General features: G+C 49.1%; 1 protein-coding gene across 3 annotated transcripts in view; it reads right to left on the reverse strand.

The window, feature by feature from the left end:
* ZSCAN25 (zinc finger and SCAN domain containing 25) overlaps nt 1-17,843 on the reverse strand; it is a 51,303-nt gene extending 33,460 nt beyond the window's left edge. The window contains exons 1-7 of one of the 3 annotated variants that reach the window (XR_009522165.1): nt 17,639-17,843; nt 16,954-17,078; nt 15,224-15,640; nt 13,875-14,076; nt 13,172-13,263; nt 11,699-11,825; nt 6,646-7,529 (exon numbers count right to left, since the gene is read on the reverse strand). Coding sequence is in view for 1 of the 3 variants with exons in the window: in XM_060032385.1 (XP_059888368.1) it covers nt 6,697-7,529; nt 11,699-11,825; nt 13,172-13,263; nt 13,875-14,076; nt 15,224-15,610 (1,641 nt within the window). In the remaining 2 variants the exon portion in view is untranslated. Of the gene's footprint in view, nt 1-4,946; nt 7,530-11,698; nt 11,826-13,171; nt 13,264-13,874; nt 14,077-15,223; nt 15,641-16,953; nt 17,079-17,638 lie in introns of those variants that run through there. The other 2 variants (XM_060032385.1, XR_009522166.1) reach the window with 2 other exon arrangements.
* Nucleotides 17,844-21,000: the final 3,157 nt, after the last annotated feature.

The following is a 21,000-nucleotide window of genomic DNA, read 5'->3' on the forward strand; positions in this document are numbered from 1 at the left end:
AAGTCAAGTCGGCTGTTTGTGATTGGTTGTCCTTAGGTTTCGATTTTTTTTAACCTTGAGGCATTTACAGGCTGAGGTTTTGGTTTGCTTATATAGGCTGCCAAGGCTTCAGAATCACCTCTAATGGTCTCCTTGTTTAATTAATTTAACAGCATGACCAGTGATTTGAGCTACCATCTTTATTATAAGCTAAATTTCCATATAGAGCTGGGTCTGTTTCTGAACCCTGTATTCCACTCCATCCCTCCATGTGTGCTACCACCACGCTGTTTAAACTCTTGGTTTTTCCACCTCTTATTTTCCATTCTTTCCATTAGCACCTTAGAATGCTTAGAACTGAAGACTGGGAAAACCTAGTGGGAACACTGGTTCTCAACGATAAACTGCTTATCGTTCACTCTGTTCTTCCAGTTCACAGCACATGCTGAGCCCTTCCACAGGAGTCAGCAAAATGTCTAGATGATAGAGACCAGATTTTCTCAAATTCTTCACAGACGTGGAGATGGTGTAAGACGCAAACAGCTTCTGCAGGTGGGACTCAAGAAGGCAAATACAGACTTCTACCACCACTTTTTCCCAGTCTCTCTAAAAGCTAATATACCACCTTCTCAATAAAACACATTTTTTAACTAGGAAGGGAAAACATGAAGCAAGCTCTTACGTCTGCCCTATTTCCTGGTCTCTGGCCACTTAGACGGTGGTGCACGTGGCAGCGATGGCAGACCTTTTACTGGAACCTCTCTGCTCTTCCAAACTGCTTCTCTTAAGTCCCTCTGCTTCTCAGGGCCCAACACCTGCATCACCCACCCCCTCTTCCATCCTCACTCTCCCAGCAGTTTAAATTCCCAGAGACGAACACAAGGAAGACAATTGCCTACCTTCCCCACTTTATAACAAATGTTTCCCGAAATTTTTTATTGAAACAGGTCAGTCCTGGGAATGGGCTGGATAAGACCAGTCTCTAGAAATATGCCCTTCACTGAAGATAATAAAGAAAAATAAGGCAAGATAGGAATATGAAATTGTAAGAAGCCCAAGTGAATTTCTTTGACTTGTAGAATTTCTAAGTGAATTCAACATAACTGCAATTGGCAGGACAGCAGCTACAGATGACTGTCAGATCGGGGGCCTCTGGGGGGGCAAATTGCTGCAGGGTTCTTCCCTCCTAAGGCACCCACAAGAGAGCCTTCTAGCTACGAAAAAGGAAGAAATCCAGGTCTTTCATCCATTCAAGTATTTATGACTACTGTGGGCCTTAGGAGACCTTATCATGGAGGCAAAAAAGTTGGAACTGGCTGCACTGTGCTTCACTGGCTCTCACTGCGCATGCGTTCACTGTCGATGGTGAACCTAGCCCCAGGCAAAAGCTCACTGCTGTGTGGAGTGGTGCAGCAGGTGCTCGCCTGAAAGGAACCCAAAGCAACCACCCAGGCTGCCTGTGATAGACCCCAGCACCCCATCCTGAGATTCCACTCCCAAAGCTCTTGGCTCTGCTTGGCAACACTACATTTAACCCACGTGATCTCTAGTAACTCCTTTGTTTTCCAGAAATTAGGCCAGGGCTCTTTAAGGTTAGCAGGAAATAGCTCCAGGCCTTGGAAGCCCAGTCCTTTCAATAGCTAAACCATCTAAGTCTTTTCAGCTCTTACCCTGAACCCCAAGGGCAGGGGTTCTCGGCCAGCGTCAGTTTTGCCCCCAGGGGACATTTAGCTGGGCCTGGAAACATCTTTAGTTGTCATCAAGTAGATTGAGGCCAAGGATCCTGCTAAACAGCCTACCATGCACAAAAAAGCCAGGGCAGCCTCCAAGACAAAGAACTTCCTGACACAAAGGGAGAATAGTGGGGAGGCTGAGAAACTTGGGCAGAGTTTAAAAGAACAAGTAGACTCTAGAGAAATGTGTTCTGCCAGTTCCTTTCCCTGTCTCAGAAGGAGACTTGAAACCAGCTTATTTTTTAAGAAACAAAGGTTCTCATACTTTTCCCTAGGCTGGGATAAAACAGGTACGGAAAGTATTTTTAGCACACTTAATCAGCCTGCAGACAACATTCACCCTGGCATACACTTTGAGAAGCAATTTTTTAATGCATTAGCTCCCCAGGACACACCTTGGGCAGAAAGTTACCTGGTTCTGTTAACACCCAGGGGATAAAATGGGGTTTCTCTTACAAAGGTCACACCCCTTGGGAGTGGCACCTTTCCTGTCACAGCAGCATGGCCCATGACGTGCAGCCAGGCCCTGAAGTGCACATTAGCCCTGTGTGAGGGAACTGCAGACACCCAATCATACACAGTGAAGGCTAAATATAAAGTGACCAAATATCCCTGTTGGTCCTGGAGTCCCATTTACACCACTGTCCTGACATAATTAATAGCACTTCCCTTCACTCTCAAAAGGGGCAGGAAATGCACAAGATGATCTTGTAACACCCTGTCACACCAGACAGCAAAGAAGCTATCAAAGACGATTAGGGTTATGTCCATTTAGGAGCCAATGTGAAGAGGTTCCCACTGGCCAAAAGCGAAATGATTTGAGGTTCAATAAGAATAACAACTGTGGTGGATTGGTTTGAATTCATTAATGCATTTTGATTAAAAAATAATAATACCTGATCACTTTTATAAGAAGCAAAGCCCCCAGATCATTATTATTGTGAAGACAGGTAAATAAAGGGAAGGAAGAGTCAAGCATTTCCTTTCCTCTAGGAACTGTATCTAATAGTGAGGGGAAATTTCTTTTTTTTTGAGGGGAAATTTCTTACAGAAGCTTTCCCGCTAATAAATGAAGAATCTTTTATAATCTTTTATAGAATTAATGAAATAAATGCATTTAGGCTCCCAACATCATATAATGAGAAACAACCAGACATGCCGCCATCTGCAATGTGTTCTTGCCAAAGTGTGAAATACAAATCTGGCTACACCTCTACACCTAAGATTCTAGTTAATCAGATGGCAGAGAGCTATATTAAATTATGCCATGAGTATGCAAACAATAAAATTCAGAGTGTGAGAAACTCCACAGGATAAATAATTCAGTTGTTTCAATAAATGAATTGCAAGGGGAGGGGAATTTCCCTGGCGGTTCAGTGGTTAGGGCTCCACGCTTCTATTGCAGGGGGTGTGGGTTCGATCCCTGGTCGGGGAACTAAGATCCCACAAGCCATGCAGCGTGGCCAAATAAAAAATTACAATTAAAAAAAAATTTTCTTTTCAAGGGGAAAAAGGGATAGGAACTATAGATTATTAGCCTTAGAAGACAAAGCAATAAATTAAAATTTACGGATCTTACTTTTTTTTTTTTTTTTTGGCTGCATTGGGTCTTCGTTGCTGCGCACGGGTTTTCTCTAGTTTTGGCGAGCGGGAGCTACTCTTTGTTGCAGTGTACGGGCTTCTCATTGCGGTGGCTTCTCTTGTTGTGGAGCACGGCCTCTAGGTGCACTGGCTTCAGTAGTTGTGGCACACAGGCTCAGTAGTTGTGGCACGCAGGCTCAGTAGTTGTGGCTTGCAGGCTCTAGGGCGCAGGCTCAGTAGTTGTAGTGCACGGGTTTAGTTACTCCGTGGCATGTGGGATCTTCCCAGGCCAGGGCTCAAACCCGTGTCCCCTGCATTGGCAGGTGGCTTCTTAAACCACTGCGCCACCAGGGAAGTCTTCTTACTTTGATCTTAAAGAAGGTTTTTTTTAAATTGTGGGGTTTTTTTTTAAAATATTAATTTGGAATTAAGCAACTGCTCAGTTTCTTAGATATGATAATAGTATTGTGGGTTTTTGGGTTTTTTTTAAGAATCCTTACCATTTAGAGATATACACTGAAATATCTATAAACAACATTTGGGATTTGCTTTAAAATACTTCAACTGGGGAGGAAGATGAGGAGGAGGATGGGGTAGGGATAAAACAAGATTGGTTATGAGTATATATTAAAGTTGAATGGGCTTCCCTGGTGGCGCAGTGGTTGAGAGTCTGCCTGCCAATGCAGGGGACACGGGTTCGTGCCCCGGTCCGGGAAGATCCCACATGCCGCGGAGCGGCTGGGCCCATGAGCCATGGCTGCTGAGCCTGCGCGTCCGGAGCCTGTGCTCCGCAACAGGAGAGGCCACAACAGTGAGAGGCCCGCGTACCGCAAAAAAATAAATAAAGTTGAATGATGAATAAATGAGGATTCATTTATCTATGTTTGAAATTTTCTATTATGAAAAATTCCTAAATAGAAAAATACAGAAAACAATATTTGACATTTGAATAGATACCAAAAATAAGGCTACTACAACTCCATGGGGAAAGATTTCTTCTGAGACTCTTTTGAGGAACTGTCCATGAGCTTTGTTCTCAAAGCGGACAGGGGAGCCCACGTGGGAAAGACAGCAAGGCCTCTTACAGAAGCTCCCTCAAGAGATCTCAGCTGACTGGAGACCCAGTGTATGATCAGAGAATCTACCACTTAATTCAGGTAAACAGAAGCCCATTGATGAGCAACTCGGAGGCCACGCTGGCCCCAAACTCCCCGCCTAGCTCTGGAATACAGACCTTCCAGAAAAGGCCAAACTCAGGTCAGGTCAGCCCCCACGTCACACAGACTACAGGCCAGAGGCTTAGGAAAAACCTCTTACTGGGTTTGGCCTCCAGGTGGCTGTAAGCCTTGCCTGGCTTGTCTGGGGCATGGGGAAGAAAAGAGCTGACTCTGCATCTGGACCTCGATGTTGCTGAGAAGTAGCAGCCCAGCATCTCAGAGAATGGACATCTCACAGCGCCCTGGTCAGCGCAGCCTCATGGGGACAACTGAAGGGCCAGGAGATCATTCGCTAAATCAAAAGTAAACACCACGGTTATCTGCCAAGAAATCAGTGATAAAATAATGTTTTTCAAGGTGGACTGAGTAATGTAACTCTCTGTATTAAAGTCATTACCATTTACCTTATTTACAATGAAAAATGGGGGGAAAAAAATCCCAGTGAAAGAATATAATATCAAGAGGCACCATGAGACAAATCACATCTTGCAATTACAGGACACAGTCCAAAGACAGACTAACTTACAGTCCCGTCAGAAAACTAATCACTCAGCAGCCGGTGTCCAAAGGCACAGCATTACGACACTGCAGCACGGTCCAGGCTAGTTAGGCGGTTTCCAGAATGTCCAAGAGAAAGGAAAACCTTTAACGACGGCAAAGCTTAAACACATTTACAAACACTGCATCTTCTCATTTTTTAAAAAATGTGTTTTTTTGATGCCTACAAACATCTTTGTCTTTCATTAACTGGCACTCATGCAAAACAGACTGCTACCGTCTCATCATCTCCAGGTGGCCCTGAGGACCCCAAGTACCTCTCAGATGCCAAGGACCGAGATGCACTGAGGATGGAGATGATTCAGGAACAAGAGGTAGGTGGTGGCGAATGCATTTCAGGGCCAGCTGACAGGACTGAGGCACAGGCTCAGATGCCAGGTCCATAGGGTCCCGGGGAACAGCCACGGGTTCCACTTTGGGTGGTTCTGAAGATCAAATACATTGACCAACACGTAAGCTCCACGAGGACAGGGATTTCCCACGCCACCTCCACACCCCGCCTATTTTATTCATTGATGTACCTCAAGCACCTAGAAGAGTTCCTGGCACACTGTCGGGCCTCAGTAAATATCTGTGGAACGAGTCAAGTGAGAAAACAGGGAAGCAGCACATTTTATATATTGTAAAGGGCCATCAAGTACAGGGTATTAATACTAGTTCATCTTTCGGGCCCATTTAATTAGAATTTTATACAGACCTGGATGTTTGTTTAAAATACTCTCATGTTTATACACTGATCAAAAGCAAAATATTAATTTCCTAACAGATGTGTGGACAGTTGTTATTGTTCAAGGAATAATGAAATGGGGAAACCACCAACGAGTAGACTGTCACAGAGACAAAGGGGGCCGCAAATAAAGTAAAATAAAGGAGGCTGCTTGAGCGACCCCAGCTGGGAGGAAAAGATCAGGCACCTGGAGGGGCAGGGCAGAAGGAGCGCAGAATGAGCCTGAGAGGACTTCCTCTCTCTTGGCACTGGCTGTGAAGGGAACTGAGGGCGCTCTGCGTTATTAACGAGTCTGCTTCCAGGGCCCAATCACAAGCTCCAGGGGAATGAGGTCTCATCTGTCTCGTTCACTGCACTCCCAGAACCAGGCGCACAGTAGGTGTTATTTAGCAAATAAATATCTGTTAAATGGAAAAGAGAATTGGGGGAAGGAAGGGAGACAGAGCTAATGTTCTTGCAGGGACACAGCCCTCAGAAAAACGAGGTTCAAGCTGCCGACACGGGACAAGATTTCACCTTGACAACCAGACTCGCTCAGGAGGTGGACGTGAACATCCACTGAAGGAGAAAAACCAGGACCTGAACTGAAACTCCGGATACCGCTTCCTCAAAAAGGGTAAGAGAAAGTACGAGCACCACCTGGGTAGGAGACGTGAGATGCTGTGCCCTCTGGCCTCTCAAATAAACCAGGCCTCTCCCCTCCCCTATGTGTAAAACGAGTGGAAAGAAAATGGGTGAAAGCGCCTCTCTGCCCCCAACGTCCCTCGACGCCCCCAACCCTTCAGAGAGTAAAGGGGGGGCGCATCCTCCATGAGGTCTCCCTCCGCCTGGTGGTTCCAGAAGGCCCCACCTTCTCCGGCACCTTCTGTGAGCAAAAGACGGGCATTTCGGCCGGGCGCCCTCACTGCCCTGGGGTCTCCTGGCGATGCTGCGTCTTCTGGTGCCGGTTGAGGATGGACCGCTGGTTGAAGCTCCGGCCGCAGGCAGGGCAGCAATAGGGCTTCTCCCCAGTGTGGATCCTCTGGTGCCTGACCAGCCGCTCCCCCTTGCTGAACCGCTTCCCGCACACCTGGCAGCCGTAGGGCTTCTCCCCGGTGTGGGCCCGCCGGTGCACGGCCAGGTTGGCATTCCTGCTGAAGCGCTTGCCGCACTCGCAGGTGTAGGGCTTCTCCCCGGTGTGCGTCCGCCGGTGCACCTGCAGGTGCTGCCGGCGGCTGAAGCTCTTCCAGCAGTCCCCGCACTGGAAGGGCTTCTCGCCCGTGTGGCTCCGCTGGTGGACCTCCAGGTGGTGCCGCTGGCTGAAGGTCTTCCAGCACTCGCCGCACGCGTACGGCCGCCTGCCCAGGTGGGTCCGCTGGTGCTTCAGGAGGTACTCACGCAGCGCGAAGCCTTTCCCACACTCCCCGCAGCCGTACGACTTGTCTTCTTCGTGGGTCCGCTGGTGTCTGACCAGATTTGAGCTCCGACTGAAGCCTTTTCCGCACTCGGGGCACTGGAAAGGCTTCCAGAAGGAGCTGTGGGTCTTGAGGTCATCAGGCAGGGGGGCAATGCCGCGCTGGGGAGGGGGCGGCCCGGGCGCGTTCCCCACCGAGCTCCCGGCCTCCTGCTCACAGGTTCTTCCGAGCTCCAGGACCTGGAGAGAGGCTTCCCCAAACCTCTCTGCCGGCCCCCGAGCAAGCGGCCCCTTGGGGTCTGCCGGCTGGGTCTTCGCCTCCTTTTCCTTGCTCCCCAGGCCTACAGGACAAGGGAGATACAGACCGATACTGAAACAGATCTGAAGGTAAACTTCCATGTTAGAACCTGGCTTCTAACGGTGTCCCACTAACAATTCCTTCTTTTTTCCTTTAACCAACAACCTCAGTACATTTGACTTTCTCTGACTCTAAAACCAGACATTCCTTTACTTCTTTCCATCTGTTACGGACTGTTTGTGTTCCCTCCTAAATTCACAGGTTGAAGCTCTAAGCCCCCAGGTGCTATTAGGAGGTGAGGCCTCTGGGCACTAATTAGCTGAGGGCATGAGGGTGGAGCCCCCAGGATGGGATTATGTCCTCTAAGAAGAGAAGCCAGAGCTGGCTCTCTGCACACACAGAGGTCATGTGAGCATGATCCTTCATGATGGGATTAAGGTCCTTATAAAAAAAGGAAGAGACACAAGATGTCTCTCTCCCTCAGCCACGTGATGACAAGGCAAGAAGGTGGCCACCCATGAACCAGGAAGAGAGGCCCTCACCAGACAACAAATATGCCAGCAACTGGATCCTGGACTTCCCAGCTTCCAGAACTGTGAGCTATAAATGTCTGTTGTCTAAGCCGCCCATTCTCCGGTATTTTGTTACAGTAGCCCAAGCTCAGACAATCTCCATGCCCTTTTACAGAACAGTCTGCTAAATTCTAATGCCCTCCCTCTTAACTTCCTACTAAGTCAGACTTTGCTTTCCTTCAAAATCTAACTCAATGGTTTCCTCTAAGGAACTTGCCCAGATTACTGCCCCATCCTGGGTCTCATCAACACATATACTCAATTAGCACCGTTTATTCCGCACTTACTTACGACTGACCTTGTTGCACGTGCTATTCTACGGTCATCTGAGATGTTCAGCTTCCCCAGGATCACAGACCTGTTCCAGCAACGGGGAGCTCCCGGCACTGCACATCCTCCCTCAGCTCACTATCCCTGCTCGCACTGTGCCCTCCACCTCACCCTGTTTTATTAACCTGGGTCTCTGGGAGCCTGGCACAGGGACTGACTCAGGGGAGACACTTCATGACTGCCGGATAAGTGAATGAACCCAGTCTGTACCAGACTACCTCTATATCGGCGTATTTATTAGGACTGAAACGCCCTTCTACAAATCCTTCCTGTGATCCCTCTTATACCCTCTCTAAATTAATAGTTGTTTACAGAAGATCAAGAGGAAGGGAAGGAGAAGAGAGAAAAGAGGTACTAGGGAGCAAAGAAGCCAAAAAGAAAAGAAGAGGGAAATGACAGGTGATGCTTAAACGGGAAAGAGTCGTTTCAGGCAAGCCCATTAAAAGATAAAGGGAGGGACTTCCCTGGTGGCACAGTGGTTAAGAATCCGCCTGCCAATGCAGGGGACATGGGTTCAACCCCTGGTCCAGGAAGATCCCACATGCCGCGGAGCAACTAAGCCCATGCGCCACAACTGCTGAGCCTGTGCTCTGGAGCCTGCGAGCCACAACTACTGAGCCCATGTGCCACAACTACTGAAGCCCCCGCGCCTACAGCCTGTGCTCTGCAACAAGAGAGGCCACCGCAATGAGAAGCCTGCGCACCACATCTAAGAGTAGCCCCCTCTCTCCGCAACTAGAGAAAGCCCATGCTCAGCAACAAAGACCCAATACAGCCAAAAATAGTAAATAAATTTCTTAAAAAAAAAAAAAAAAAGAATCCGCCTGCCAATGCAGGGGACACGGGTTCGAGCCCTGCTCTGGGAAGATCCCACATGCTGCGGAGCAACTAAGTCTGTGCACCACAACTACTGAGCCTGCGCTCTAGAGCACATGAGCCACAACTACTGAAGCCCACACACCTAGACCCCATACTCCACAACAAGAGAAGCCACCGCAATGAGAAGCCCGCGCACCACAACGAAGAGTAGCCCCCGCTCGCCGCAACTAGAGAAAGCCCGCGCCCAGCAATGAAGACCCAACGCAGCCAAAAATAAATTAGTTTTTTAAAAAAAAATAAAGGGAAAAAGAACGTTTCATGCCTCGTGATGTGATAAAATATGAAGGACACAGCTCTCACTTCTGATGTATTCTTTTATTTTGCACCTTTCACAAAAGTAAGTGTGCAAAACATAAAGAGCTGAAAGAATTTTCATAATGAAGATGACCATTAAATAGCAGCCACTTTAAGAAACAACATCACCAGAAGCCCCTCCCGTCCCCTCCCCTCCTCCCCTCCCCTCCGGAGACTGGTGACACCATCCTGCCCCCAGGGTAACGTGTTATCCAGGCTTTTATCACCATAAAGTATGGTGATAAAGTTCCCAGGCTTTACATATTTGATTCACACATTGTGTCTGCTTCTTCTGCTCAATATTACGCCTGTGTGATTCACCTACATCGTGGTGTAGCTGTAGTTGCACTACATTCTCTCTCATCAGTGTACGATGTTATACCGTAAGAGTATATGACACTCTCCTTATTAATCTGGCTGATATTCATCTGGGTAGTTTCCAGGTTTGAGGTGTTATGTACAGCAAAATTAAAATTAAATGCAATGCATGAACCTAACTGGACGTGGGGAAATGTGAGTACGAGCTAGATATTATGTATCATGGAATTTATGTTTATTTTCTCAGGCCCAATCCTAGATAGTTGTCAATGCAAGAGCGGCAATCACATGGGAAGAACTCTCAGGAAGACTCAAGGTTGAGACGGCTAGAGGATGCTATGCTTGGGAAGCAGACCTCCAGCTCACCCAGTCTCAGCGTAAACGTTAGGGAAGTACGTGGGTTGTTTTGAAACAGTGAGCGGATAAGAGGACAAGCATAAAGCCAGCGTCTCTAGAACAGTCAGAATGGCCAGGAGGGTGTAAAAACTTGCTGGGAACACAGTGGCGGCCTTGGCAGAGGCCCGTCCGCAGCGCCAGGATGAAGGCGCTAGGATGCCGGCACCTCCATGGGTGCACACGCACGGCTCCTGCGCTCTGCATTTACCTCGGAGGGGTTCCACATCCTTTGCCATCACAGAAATCGCACATCTCTTCATCATGGGTGACAGCCTTGTACTGGACCCAGGCCTCCCAGTATACTGCCACTGACACTACTCTGTGATGACCGCTAGTCAAAAATCCACATTTAACTTTACAGTCGGCCCTCCGTATCCAAGCTTCCTCATCCGCAGATTCAGCCAACAGCAGATCATGCAGGACTGTAGTATTGAAAAAAACCCACGTGTAAGTGGACGCACACAGATCAAACCTCTGTTGTTAATGGGTCGACTGTACGACACTTTTGCATGTTTTAAGATGAAAAAAGACCAGGAGACGTCAGTACAGGTGAGTGGTCAGCACATGACTTACAAAGAAGTGATGAGACGAGGAAGGAGAGAATCAGAGGGAACAAAGGAGGGGGCCCTTCGCAGCCATGGTTCCCCTCTCCCCACCGCCCACCCCATCCAAGCCGCGGGGCTGTCACCCCTCGTCCCTAGCCCTCCGCAGTGTTCACCGGCTGTCCCTGGTGGGCCCTCGGTGTGCACTTCCCAGGCTCACCCTTCCCTCCTACCTTCTCCTGCAGCTTCTCCCCCACAAGCACCTTTCCTCCCAGCTCTGACCCCAGGTAAAACCCGGCTGCCACCTGAGACGCCCGGCTGGGGCCCTGCTTGCTCTGCAACACCAGCCCACACCAGCCCCATCCACTGCTGAGATCCCACTGCAGCCCCGCGCCCTCCTGCACCCACACACTGTGGGCTCCGAGGTTTCATGAACGTCAGTCCTGCCCCAACACAGAACTGCTAACGTGGGGCCTGCACACAAGGGAGCGCTCCATAAACACAGGCTGGTGAAAGAGATCAGAGGATCCCCCTTTCGCCGCTTTTCTCTTGCTCTCAAGCCCTCAGTCCCCTTCAACTACAGACACAGTAGGAGTTCGTTCAGGGCATCCTAACGACCGACCTGTCTCATTTCAGCCAGAATAACTACCTGGTGTTTTCTTGCTCCTTGTCTGCTCCTCTCCTGACCCAGGAAAGCACCTCGCCAGCTCCTATGTGCCTTGGTCCACGAGCTTTCCACAGACTCATTTACTCATCTGCCATGATATTCCCTTCCTTTATCAGTAGCATCAGGTTCTGAAATCTGGGGCAAGGACAACAACCCTGACCTATAGCTTTCACAACTCCTCAGTTTCTTACCTCCGAGATGGAAACAGTCTTACCTGGAGGTGAGACCCCGCAGTCCTGGGGCTCCACGTACTCCCCAAGGCAGTCTATCTGGGCTGGGGTCACGTGCCTCCACTCCTCCTCGGGGAAAGCCAGGGCCATGTCTTTAAATGGGCCCAACCCCTGAAACAGCACAGGAGACGGCTATGGATAAAGAAATAATCCCAAGGCAGGAGCAGTGGAAAAGCAGAGAGACACAGGGGACGACATTCCAGGGGAGAACAGAGCAGGAAGACAGAAGGAATGCAGGTCCCTAGATGGTTCCAAGTGGGGCCAGAAGGGCCTCCCTCTCGACAGTTTAATGGCAGAGAACGATGGACTTGTCTGAGCCACTGTATTTTTGAGCCTCTGCTGCAGCCACTTGGCTGGTACCCAACAACTGCGGCCTCTAACTTCCACCGTTCAATCACCTCCACTCGATCCTCATGTTTGATGGAGACTGGGAGCTGCTGTTTAGCCCCTCAACCAGAACTGACTTTCCCTCAGGGATAAGTAAAAACTCGGGCTGGCCCTGCCTCAAGAACAACGCTGTGTTGAAATCAATGTGTCATCGTCATGACACCGTGAAGAACTACTGTGGTAGAAGGAGAGGCTCTGACCAAATTCAAAAACTTGGATGTCCTTTCTTCATCTCCTCTAAACAATATGCTTGGAAAACAGAAACAGCAAACAGCACAGGCATCAACCCTTGCCCAAATACGACTTTAGTGAGCTCAAACTTGAGTCACTTCTGGGAATTCCCACAGGAGGGGCCAGAGAGACCACTCGGCTCAGGGCTCCTGGGAGCGCCCACCCGAGTCGCTTCCCTCCTGCTGACGTGGGGGGAGGATGGGGTCCAGAGGAAGAGCAGCGGCAGAAGTATCCATAAAGCGCCTCCACAAAGGGCTACTGACCTCCTGGCCATCCACCACACCCTAGATCACGCCTCTGGGATTTCCACCACTAATGTCTTCCTCCTCACAATTACAAGAGTAATACTGAGTTGATGGAGGAAAAAAAGAAAAAAAAAAAAAACAAAGAGTAATCCAAATGAGTGAACTGAGCCTCATGCCTAGACCCTAAGGCAGGGGTCCCCAACCCCCAGACCGGTACCGGACCGCGGCCTGTTAGGAACCGGGCCGCACAGCAGGAGGTGAGCGGTGAGCGAGTGAAGCTTCCTCTGCCGCCCCCATCGCTCCCCATCGCTCGAATTACTGCCTGAACCATCCCCCCACAGCCATCCGTGGAAAACTTGTCCTCCACGAAACCAGTCCCTGGTGCCAAAAAGGTTGGGGACCGCTGGCATAAGGCTCAATTCAAATTAATAACTGAGGATGTAGTGGAGAAAACGAAGCTGTCACATCTATCAGAACAAGAAAGGTAGAATAATTCAGCTCTGTGGACGGTGCTCTGCTGTGAGGAGAAATCTTGGGGAAGGTGAGCCTCATTCAAAGCGACATCACGATCGCTGAAGAGCAGTCACAGCTCACCTGGGATCCAGCTGTAAGGAACCCCACTGCCATCTCCTGGTCTCTGGTGCTCACTGCAGGGAGGCCAGGACCAGCCGGAAGAACTGGCAGAGCTGAGCAGGGAAACAAACCAGGAGCAGGATTAGCGCTGTCCTGCAGCAGCTCGTCCACAGGCGTCTAGTGCCTGGCACAGAACCCCAGGAACCATAAGGAGACTCCAGACAGGTAGGTGTGGGTGTACCCTACCCTGTTCTAACCCTGTTCTCAGCTAGGAAAAAGGGCCCGACCCAATATGCGCTGCCCTTCAGGGCTGTTCACGCTCCCAAGTCACGCTACAGCAATAACCCCCCTTGAGATTCAGCAACACAATAAGTCACATGTCACTTTTAGGGATTCAGTTTATCTGCCCACTTAAAAAAAATATCCCTACATGTCAGCTACATACTTCCTGGCAGTTTCTAGAAGGGATGTGAGGGAAAGGAGAAGAAATGATAAGAGAGCGTGATACCAGATATCCCCCGCAGAAATCAGGAGATCGAGCTATAGAAAACAATTTCACTTCATCTGTTTCCTACTGAAGTCCAGGAAGTAGCCAGGAAAACCCAGAACTGCACGCTACAGGTAACTTAGTTTATCAACTGCAGGGTTTGTAAAGGAAAGGGGAGAGGGCAGGGCACAAAGCACCCTTTTCTGTGCCCTTTCTTCCTCACTGCTTGCAGCTTACCCTGCTCCTGGAAGGCCTGCGTCCCCTCTCCAGGATCCTGGTTGAGCTGCTCCTCAGCGCCTTGGTCGAGGCCTTGAATTCCTTCCCCATGGGGCAGCCCCCACTCGGGCTTGACCTCCACGGGCCCCAGGTGGACACTTGGCTCCCAAGGACCTCTGCAAAGTGCTGTCTCCTCCTGCTCTCCCTGCACACGGCACGGAACCTAAGAACAGGCCCCAACACCTATTAGAATGAGGCCTGCATAAGGCTGTTATGAAAGGAGTTGAATTAAAACCTAAAAAAGAGACCCACTGCAGCTGCAGGGGAGACAAAGGACAAGCCGGCTCAGCTCTTCCCCAAGACATGAGTGAGAAGGTGAAAAGGAGGCTAAACTGTCTTTATCAGGCGCTGAGCAACTTCTATGCATCCATGCCATTTTACAAGGGTCCCTTCTGCCCACGTCAATACTGATCAAATTCCACCATGAACAGTATCACAGAGAGATGTTATTATTATTCCAGTGAGAACTTTAGCCCAAAACACTCACTATTAGAAAAAAGATTCCCCAATTACAGATGCTGAAAGTAAAAAATACAAAGCCTAGACTGTGCAGTGAATCAGTGAGAAAAAAAACTGCTCTAGAAATAGCAAGGAAAACCAGAACTCACAAGAACAGGCCTTTCCTGGTCCACTTTTAAGCTCCTTGGTAGGGAGTAAAAAAACAAAACAACTCTCTTAGGACTATACAGGAAGTCAGGGGTGACTGCGGTGGGAAAAGGGAGAACAAAATGAAGACAGATTGTTACCTGCAAGCAAGACAGTAACGTTCAGTCCTGCCCTCTCTTTCCCAGACGGCAATCGGAAAACTACCAGAGAGGGACAGACACATGGCCAGAGTCCCAAGGGAGCATCTGAGATGCAAAGTCACTCACTACATGAGCCGTCTCAGCCAACGTCCCAGACGTGGAAACGGCACTGTTCCAGACAATGCTTCTCAGGAAGAATACTCACCAAGTGGAATTCCAGAATTCCCTGCATCACCACATGCATCTCTGCCCAAAGAGGAATGAGTCTACCAGGGCCCTTGAAATAGATCACAACTGCCTTCTTTGGACCCGAGGCTCACAAGGGAAATATGGCCAGGCCTCTGCCCTGATGACCAAAAAAGGAGCTGACAGCCCTTCCACCGGCCCTGCGTCTTCCCTGGGAATGGCTTTCCTTGATGAAAACTCCTCTGCCCTCCAAAATGTACCCCAGATGGTCGGGGAGCAGAGGAGGGAGATTCTGCGCCTCATCCACTCCCACTGCTTCCTCAAACCTCTCGCTTCCCGCACCAACAGAACGAGACCCAGATCCCCCTTCTCACCCACCGCCTTGGCCTCCAGCGCTCCCTCCGTGAAGCCCTCCACCACGGCCACAAGGGCTTTGCCGCTCTCCGGGCTGTGCTCCCGAATCCAGGCGTAGAACTCCCGGGGCAGGATGGTCAGGAACTGCTCCAGCACGAGCAGCTCCAGGATCTGCTCCTTGGTGTGCAGCTCGGGGCGCAGCCACTGGCGACAGAGCTCCTGGAGCTCCCTGAGGGCCTCCTGGGGACCAGCCGCCTCCTGGTAGCGGAACTGCCGAAACCTCAGGCGAAAAGTCTCCGGGCTGGGGCCTTCCCTCGCCCTGCCCCACGGCAACTCTTTCTCCAGTTTTACCACAGGGACACCCATTTGCTGCTGACGATCTTCTGCCATCCCTGGACACTCTTTAAGCATCTTCACACTCCCTCCCAGAAGACTGAGGGTCTGTTGGGAAGACCAGACAGACAATGAGAACAGCATAAATAAGACACAGGGAAGGTCAGGTCATCCCAGTTCTGTTCTCTACATCAATGAAATTAGGACTTAGCTTATACCCACAAATAGCTTAAAATCTCAAGAGAGAGACAACACTACAATCATAGAAAAATATAAGATGGGTTATAACTAGGTTAGTCACCAGGGCCCACTCTTCCAACACTAAATATACATTTGACATGTATCTATGCCTGACCCACAGAAACCAGAAATACAACAGAGAACAAGATGGACAAGGTGCTTGCCCTATGAAACTCACATACTGGTACAGCAGACAGGAAAAAAAAAAAATTAGGGAGTTCCCTGGTGGTCCAGTGGTTAGGATTCCGCACTTTCACTGCCGAGGGAACAGGTTCAGTACCTGGTGGGGGAAACTAAGATCCCCGCGAGCCCCATGCGCTCGGCCAAAAAAAATGAAACAAATAAATTTAAATTATAAATGGGGATAAGTTCTAAAAAGGAAGTAAGGAGGGTGTTAATGGGGACAATAAACTTGGAGATGTGGGGACTTCCCTGGTGGTCCAGTGTCCAAGGCTCCTCGCTCCCAGTGCAGGGGGCCTGGTTTTGATCCCTGGTCGGGGAACTAGATCCCATGTGCCACAACTAAAGATCCCCCACATGGCAACCAAGATCCCACGTGCCACAGCTAAGACCCTGCGCAGCCAAATAAATAAATATTTTAAAAAAACAAAAAATCTTGGGCTTCCCTGGTGGCGCAGTGGTTGAGAGTCCACCTGCTGATGCAGGGGACACGGGTTCGTGCCCCAGTCCGGGAAGATCCCACATGCCGCGGAGCGGCTGGGCCCGTGAGCCATGGCCGCTGAGCCTGCGCGTCCGGAGCCTGTGCTCCGCAACGGGAGAGGCCACAGCAGTGAGAGGCCCGCGTACCGCAAAAAAAAAAAAACTTGGAGACTTGGAGAAGGCTCTTCTGAATAAATAATGCTTAGGCTAAGACCCAACGAATGAATGAGATGAGCCAATCATTGAAAGAGCATTCCAGGCAAAAGCCTTGGGGCTAGAAATTACTCTGCAGTCTGAGAACACGCCCCAGTGCAGTGTGGCTTCAGCAGGGTGAGGGAGGGAAAGAGCTCAGAGGCAGGCGGAAACCACATTACCGAGGGCCTGGGCACACACTAAGAATTATGGGCTTTACTCTTATTCCTTATTTTAGTGGGGAGATACATGTTCTTCAAAGGTCACTCTGCCTGGTAAGTGTCAATAGAGAATAGATAAGAAGGGTAAAGAAGGGAAACTGCGCTTACCGTGGTCCAAGCAGGAGATAAGAGACTTAGATCAATGTGGTGACAGAGAAGCAGACAAAGTCAAGACATCTGGGAGGTAAAACCAATAGACATGCTGGTGGCTAGGATGTGACAGTGTACTCAGCCTAAAGAAAACAACAGAACAATATATATATCATTACTTTAATTGATCAAAAGATTTCTAACTTGTGTAGGCTTTACCATTCAGAAAGCATGTGAGTACATACTCTCATTTAATACTCCAAGTGTCTGCTTAACATTCTATTGGAAGTTTCTGTATCTACCTATCTACCTAGGTATCTACCTACCTATCTACCTACCTATCTTAAATCTATTTACATTTTCAGTCTATTCATTTTCTCTGCTGCATCAATTGAGATTTCTCTTTCCTGGCTTTCTAGCTATTGCATTTGCTCATGGTTGCATTTACCGCATTATAGTACGAATGTTTACCCCTGTGTCTCCCTCCGTCTGCCAGATTCCCTTTAGTCAGGAAAGGTCCTCACTCATCTTTTACCCCTAGCACTCGACAAACAGGCTTCCCATGGTTTCTTTAAATGAGCGTCTGTTTCTAGAACGACCACTCTCACTCTTCACAGTGTTCCGCTTTGGTTCAAGAGATCAGGGTCGTGGACACCCCTCCGTTAAGGCAACCCTGGCCGGGCGGGATCAGCCTGGCTCCTACCTGAGCCCAGCGCGGTGCGGCCCCCCGGGTCCCGACCCGCAAAGACTCGGTGCCGCGGGAGTCAGCTCCGGGGAGACGCGCCGCCCGCGGCGACAGCCTCGCAGCTGCCGAGGCCCGCAGCAGGCCCTCAGCCCGGCCCCGGATCCTCGGCCACTTCCGCCCGCAGCCCCGCACCTGTGCCGGGCTCGCCCAGGCCCGCGGCGGATCGGAAGTGGGCGACGGACGCTGTCAGACAGGTGCGTCAAGGAAGGGCCCCTTCCGTTTCCCCTCTAGGACTCTCGGAGGCCGGTGCGTCTCGATGGTCGCTCGTCCCCGGGGACCGTTCGGGAGCGCGCGCTGGACCACCAGGGGCTCCTACCCCGCCTACCTACTCCCCTGGAGGCTCGCGGTCGCCAGGCCCCTTTGCGCCTCCGTGCCTTTGCACCTGCGTTCCCCCGGTGGGAAGGACCCTCCGGACGCACCGCCGGGTACCGCGCCTCCCTCAAAGACTTTAGAGACCCGTCGGTCGACAAGTGTTTATTGCAGCCTCCGGCGCTTTTTGCGAGGGTTAGGGGCGGAGGGTGATGGAGGGTAGCACCGAGTATTGTGGGTTCACATAAGGGGCCTCCACCCTGGGTAGTGTTGGGGGGCGTAGGCGTAGGCGCTAGTCAGGGAAGCCTTCCTGGAGGAACCGACGCCTGAGCACAGATTTGATGGATGGACCCAATAGTGAGGTCAGGTGCCCCCAGCGGAGGGAGCACGACGAGCCCAGCAAATGGTGGGGACTGGTGGCTTTCCCGCACCCTCAGAGCCGCTAGAGCAGGCGGCTGAGCTAGGTAACCTGGAGGCAATGGGAAGCCGCGGAAAGATTTGAAGGCGGGAAGGGACCGATTTTAGAAAGATACTACAGAGAAACCTGCAAGGGAGACTGAGCAAGAGGCGAGGGAGGTGGGGAGATGAGAAGACTGACTGTGGGTTAAACGAAGCTAAATAATGCAGTCCCCGAGAGAAGGGATGAGAGACAGGACTGGGGAATTCGTGAGACTAGAGATCGCAAGGAGAGTTTGGATATCAAACATATTGGGAAAGTAAAATTGGCAAAGTTTAGGGATTGATTGGATCTGGAGGATGAGAGAGAAGGTGGAATCATTTAGTAAATGACAAAGGCTACATCTCATATCAATAAGAGTGGACTTTTAGAAAGCAGACAACTGGTTGGTCATCTGGAAGAAGGTAATGTTGGGTCCATTCCTTATACCACATGCCAGGGCAAAGTCCAGCCCTGCTCACAGGGTCTCCCATCCTTTTACAGTACAAATTTCGTTATCAACCCATCTTGGAAATATTGTTGGCTAGCCTCCTCATTCGCTAACATGCCCTCACATCCAAGAGGGACAAGGCTGAACCTTGTCATCGAGGACCAAGAGAAACAGCCTGATGGACTTAGTCTGTCTTGGAAAACTGAACTATACCTAGCGACTTCAAAAACCATCGTTCAGCTTGCCATGGAGAAGACACAAGGAAGAAGGCATTCTGGAAGAGGCAAAGAGAGATTGGATCAGATCACAGGTTTCCAGGTCAGCCTTGGAGAAGAGAAAGGGGTTCCTCTGAACGGGGAAGAAAAGAATCAAAGATGGGTTATGGTCTAGGTTAGGGCTCAGCAAACTTTTTCTATGAAGGGCCAGATGGTAACTATCCTAGACAGAACACATAGTGTGTCGCCTGCTCTTCATTTTTACAATCCTTTAAAACTGTAAAAACCATTCTTAGCTCACAGCCAGGGCTGGATTTGACACAAGGGCTGTAGTTTGCTTACCCCTGAAATAGATTATTTTAAAATTATTCTAGAGAAGTGTTTAAGGAGCTCATTCTTAACCTCTTTTCTCAGTGATGTTACCTGCTGAGAGTGCAGGGGACAATGGTAGGTTGGAGCCTAAATAATGGAGTGAAGATTAGAATATCTGTTGTGAGGAATGATGTAGTAGGAAAAAAATCATAGAATGAATGAAAAGATTGTCAAGCAACACTGAATGACTGATATTGAAAACAAAACAAAATAAGTGACAGAATCAATCCACACAATTGTCTATGCAGTCTGGGGGCTAAGAAAACAGCTGGATTAATCCAATATTAGGATTGGTCATAAGGATGATTATGAAAGAATGCCAAGGGCGTGGGGGGAATGAGGGCTCTAGTGGGAGAAGGTTGTGCTGAGTGACCATGGTGTCCAAGCTGAGTGCGGGAGGGACCGAAACCAACAAGAAAAACATGGAGACCTGAGGAATCAGAGGTTAGGATGAGGCCATGAAGCAGGTTTCAGGAATTTTTTCGGAAATGTTATAGGCAAACTAAGCATAAAACGCATTATCCTGTTTGTTTTCCATAAACAGAATCATACTATATTCTGTTCTGCTCTTTGCTTTTATTCAGTAAACAACATATCTTTCCACATCTACACATACTGATCTACCCCACTCTTTACCAGCTCTACAGTATTCCACTGTATTTTCTGTGTTCCCCATGATTTATAAAGCTTATCAGTGGACATTTAGGCGGTTTCCAGCATTCGGATTTACCAGAAACCTGGATGAACGTCGTCATACAGAATTCCTTGTGCACTTTTTGGCAAATAAATCTAAAGGATGAGTTCCCATAAATGGAATTACGGGATCTAAAAGTCACATGCATTTTAAATTTTGTCAGCTATTGCCAAATTATCCTGCAAAGAGTCTGCACCAATTTCCACTCTCACAAACAGTGGGGGATAGCGTTCATTTTCCCACAATCTCATGAACGCTGGATGTCATCAAACTTTTTCATCTTTGCCAATCTGATGAGTGAAATCAGTGATGCCCACATTTTTGTTTGGACTTCTTAATTATAAGTGAAGTCGTTTTTCCTACCTTCATTAGCTACTTGTATTTCCTTTTCTGCAAACTGGCTGTTTTTACCCTTTCCTCTGTTTCTGTTGGGTTTGTTTATCTCTTTCTTACTGATATATGAGTTTTTTGAAAATTAAGGAAAATAGCCCTTTTTCAAATGTTTTGCAAATATTTTCCTATTTGCCTTTTGTCTTTCTTAATGGAACTCTGTGCACTGCAAAATATTATATGTTTTACATATTCAAATTAATCCTTCCTTTTTCTTTAAATCTTCTCCATTTTGTGCCTTCCATCCTCCAAGATGATTTTTTAAATCCCCTGTACGCACTTCTAAGACATTTATTGTTAGGTTAAATCTGAGATCTGTCGGAAATGCATTCTGATCAAAGGAAAAAAAGAAAAAAGAAAATCCAGCCAGCCTTTTTTTTTTTTCCCAAATGGCTAGCAAGTCTTCCTCAACCATTTATTGAAGGATCAATAACCCTTCCTGGGCTTCCCTGG

This window comes from Delphinus delphis, chromosome 15, assembly GCF_949987515.2.
Source record: "Delphinus delphis chromosome 15, mDelDel1.2, whole genome shotgun sequence".
Lineage (NCBI taxonomy): Eukaryota > Metazoa > Chordata > Mammalia > Artiodactyla > Delphinidae > Delphinus > Delphinus delphis.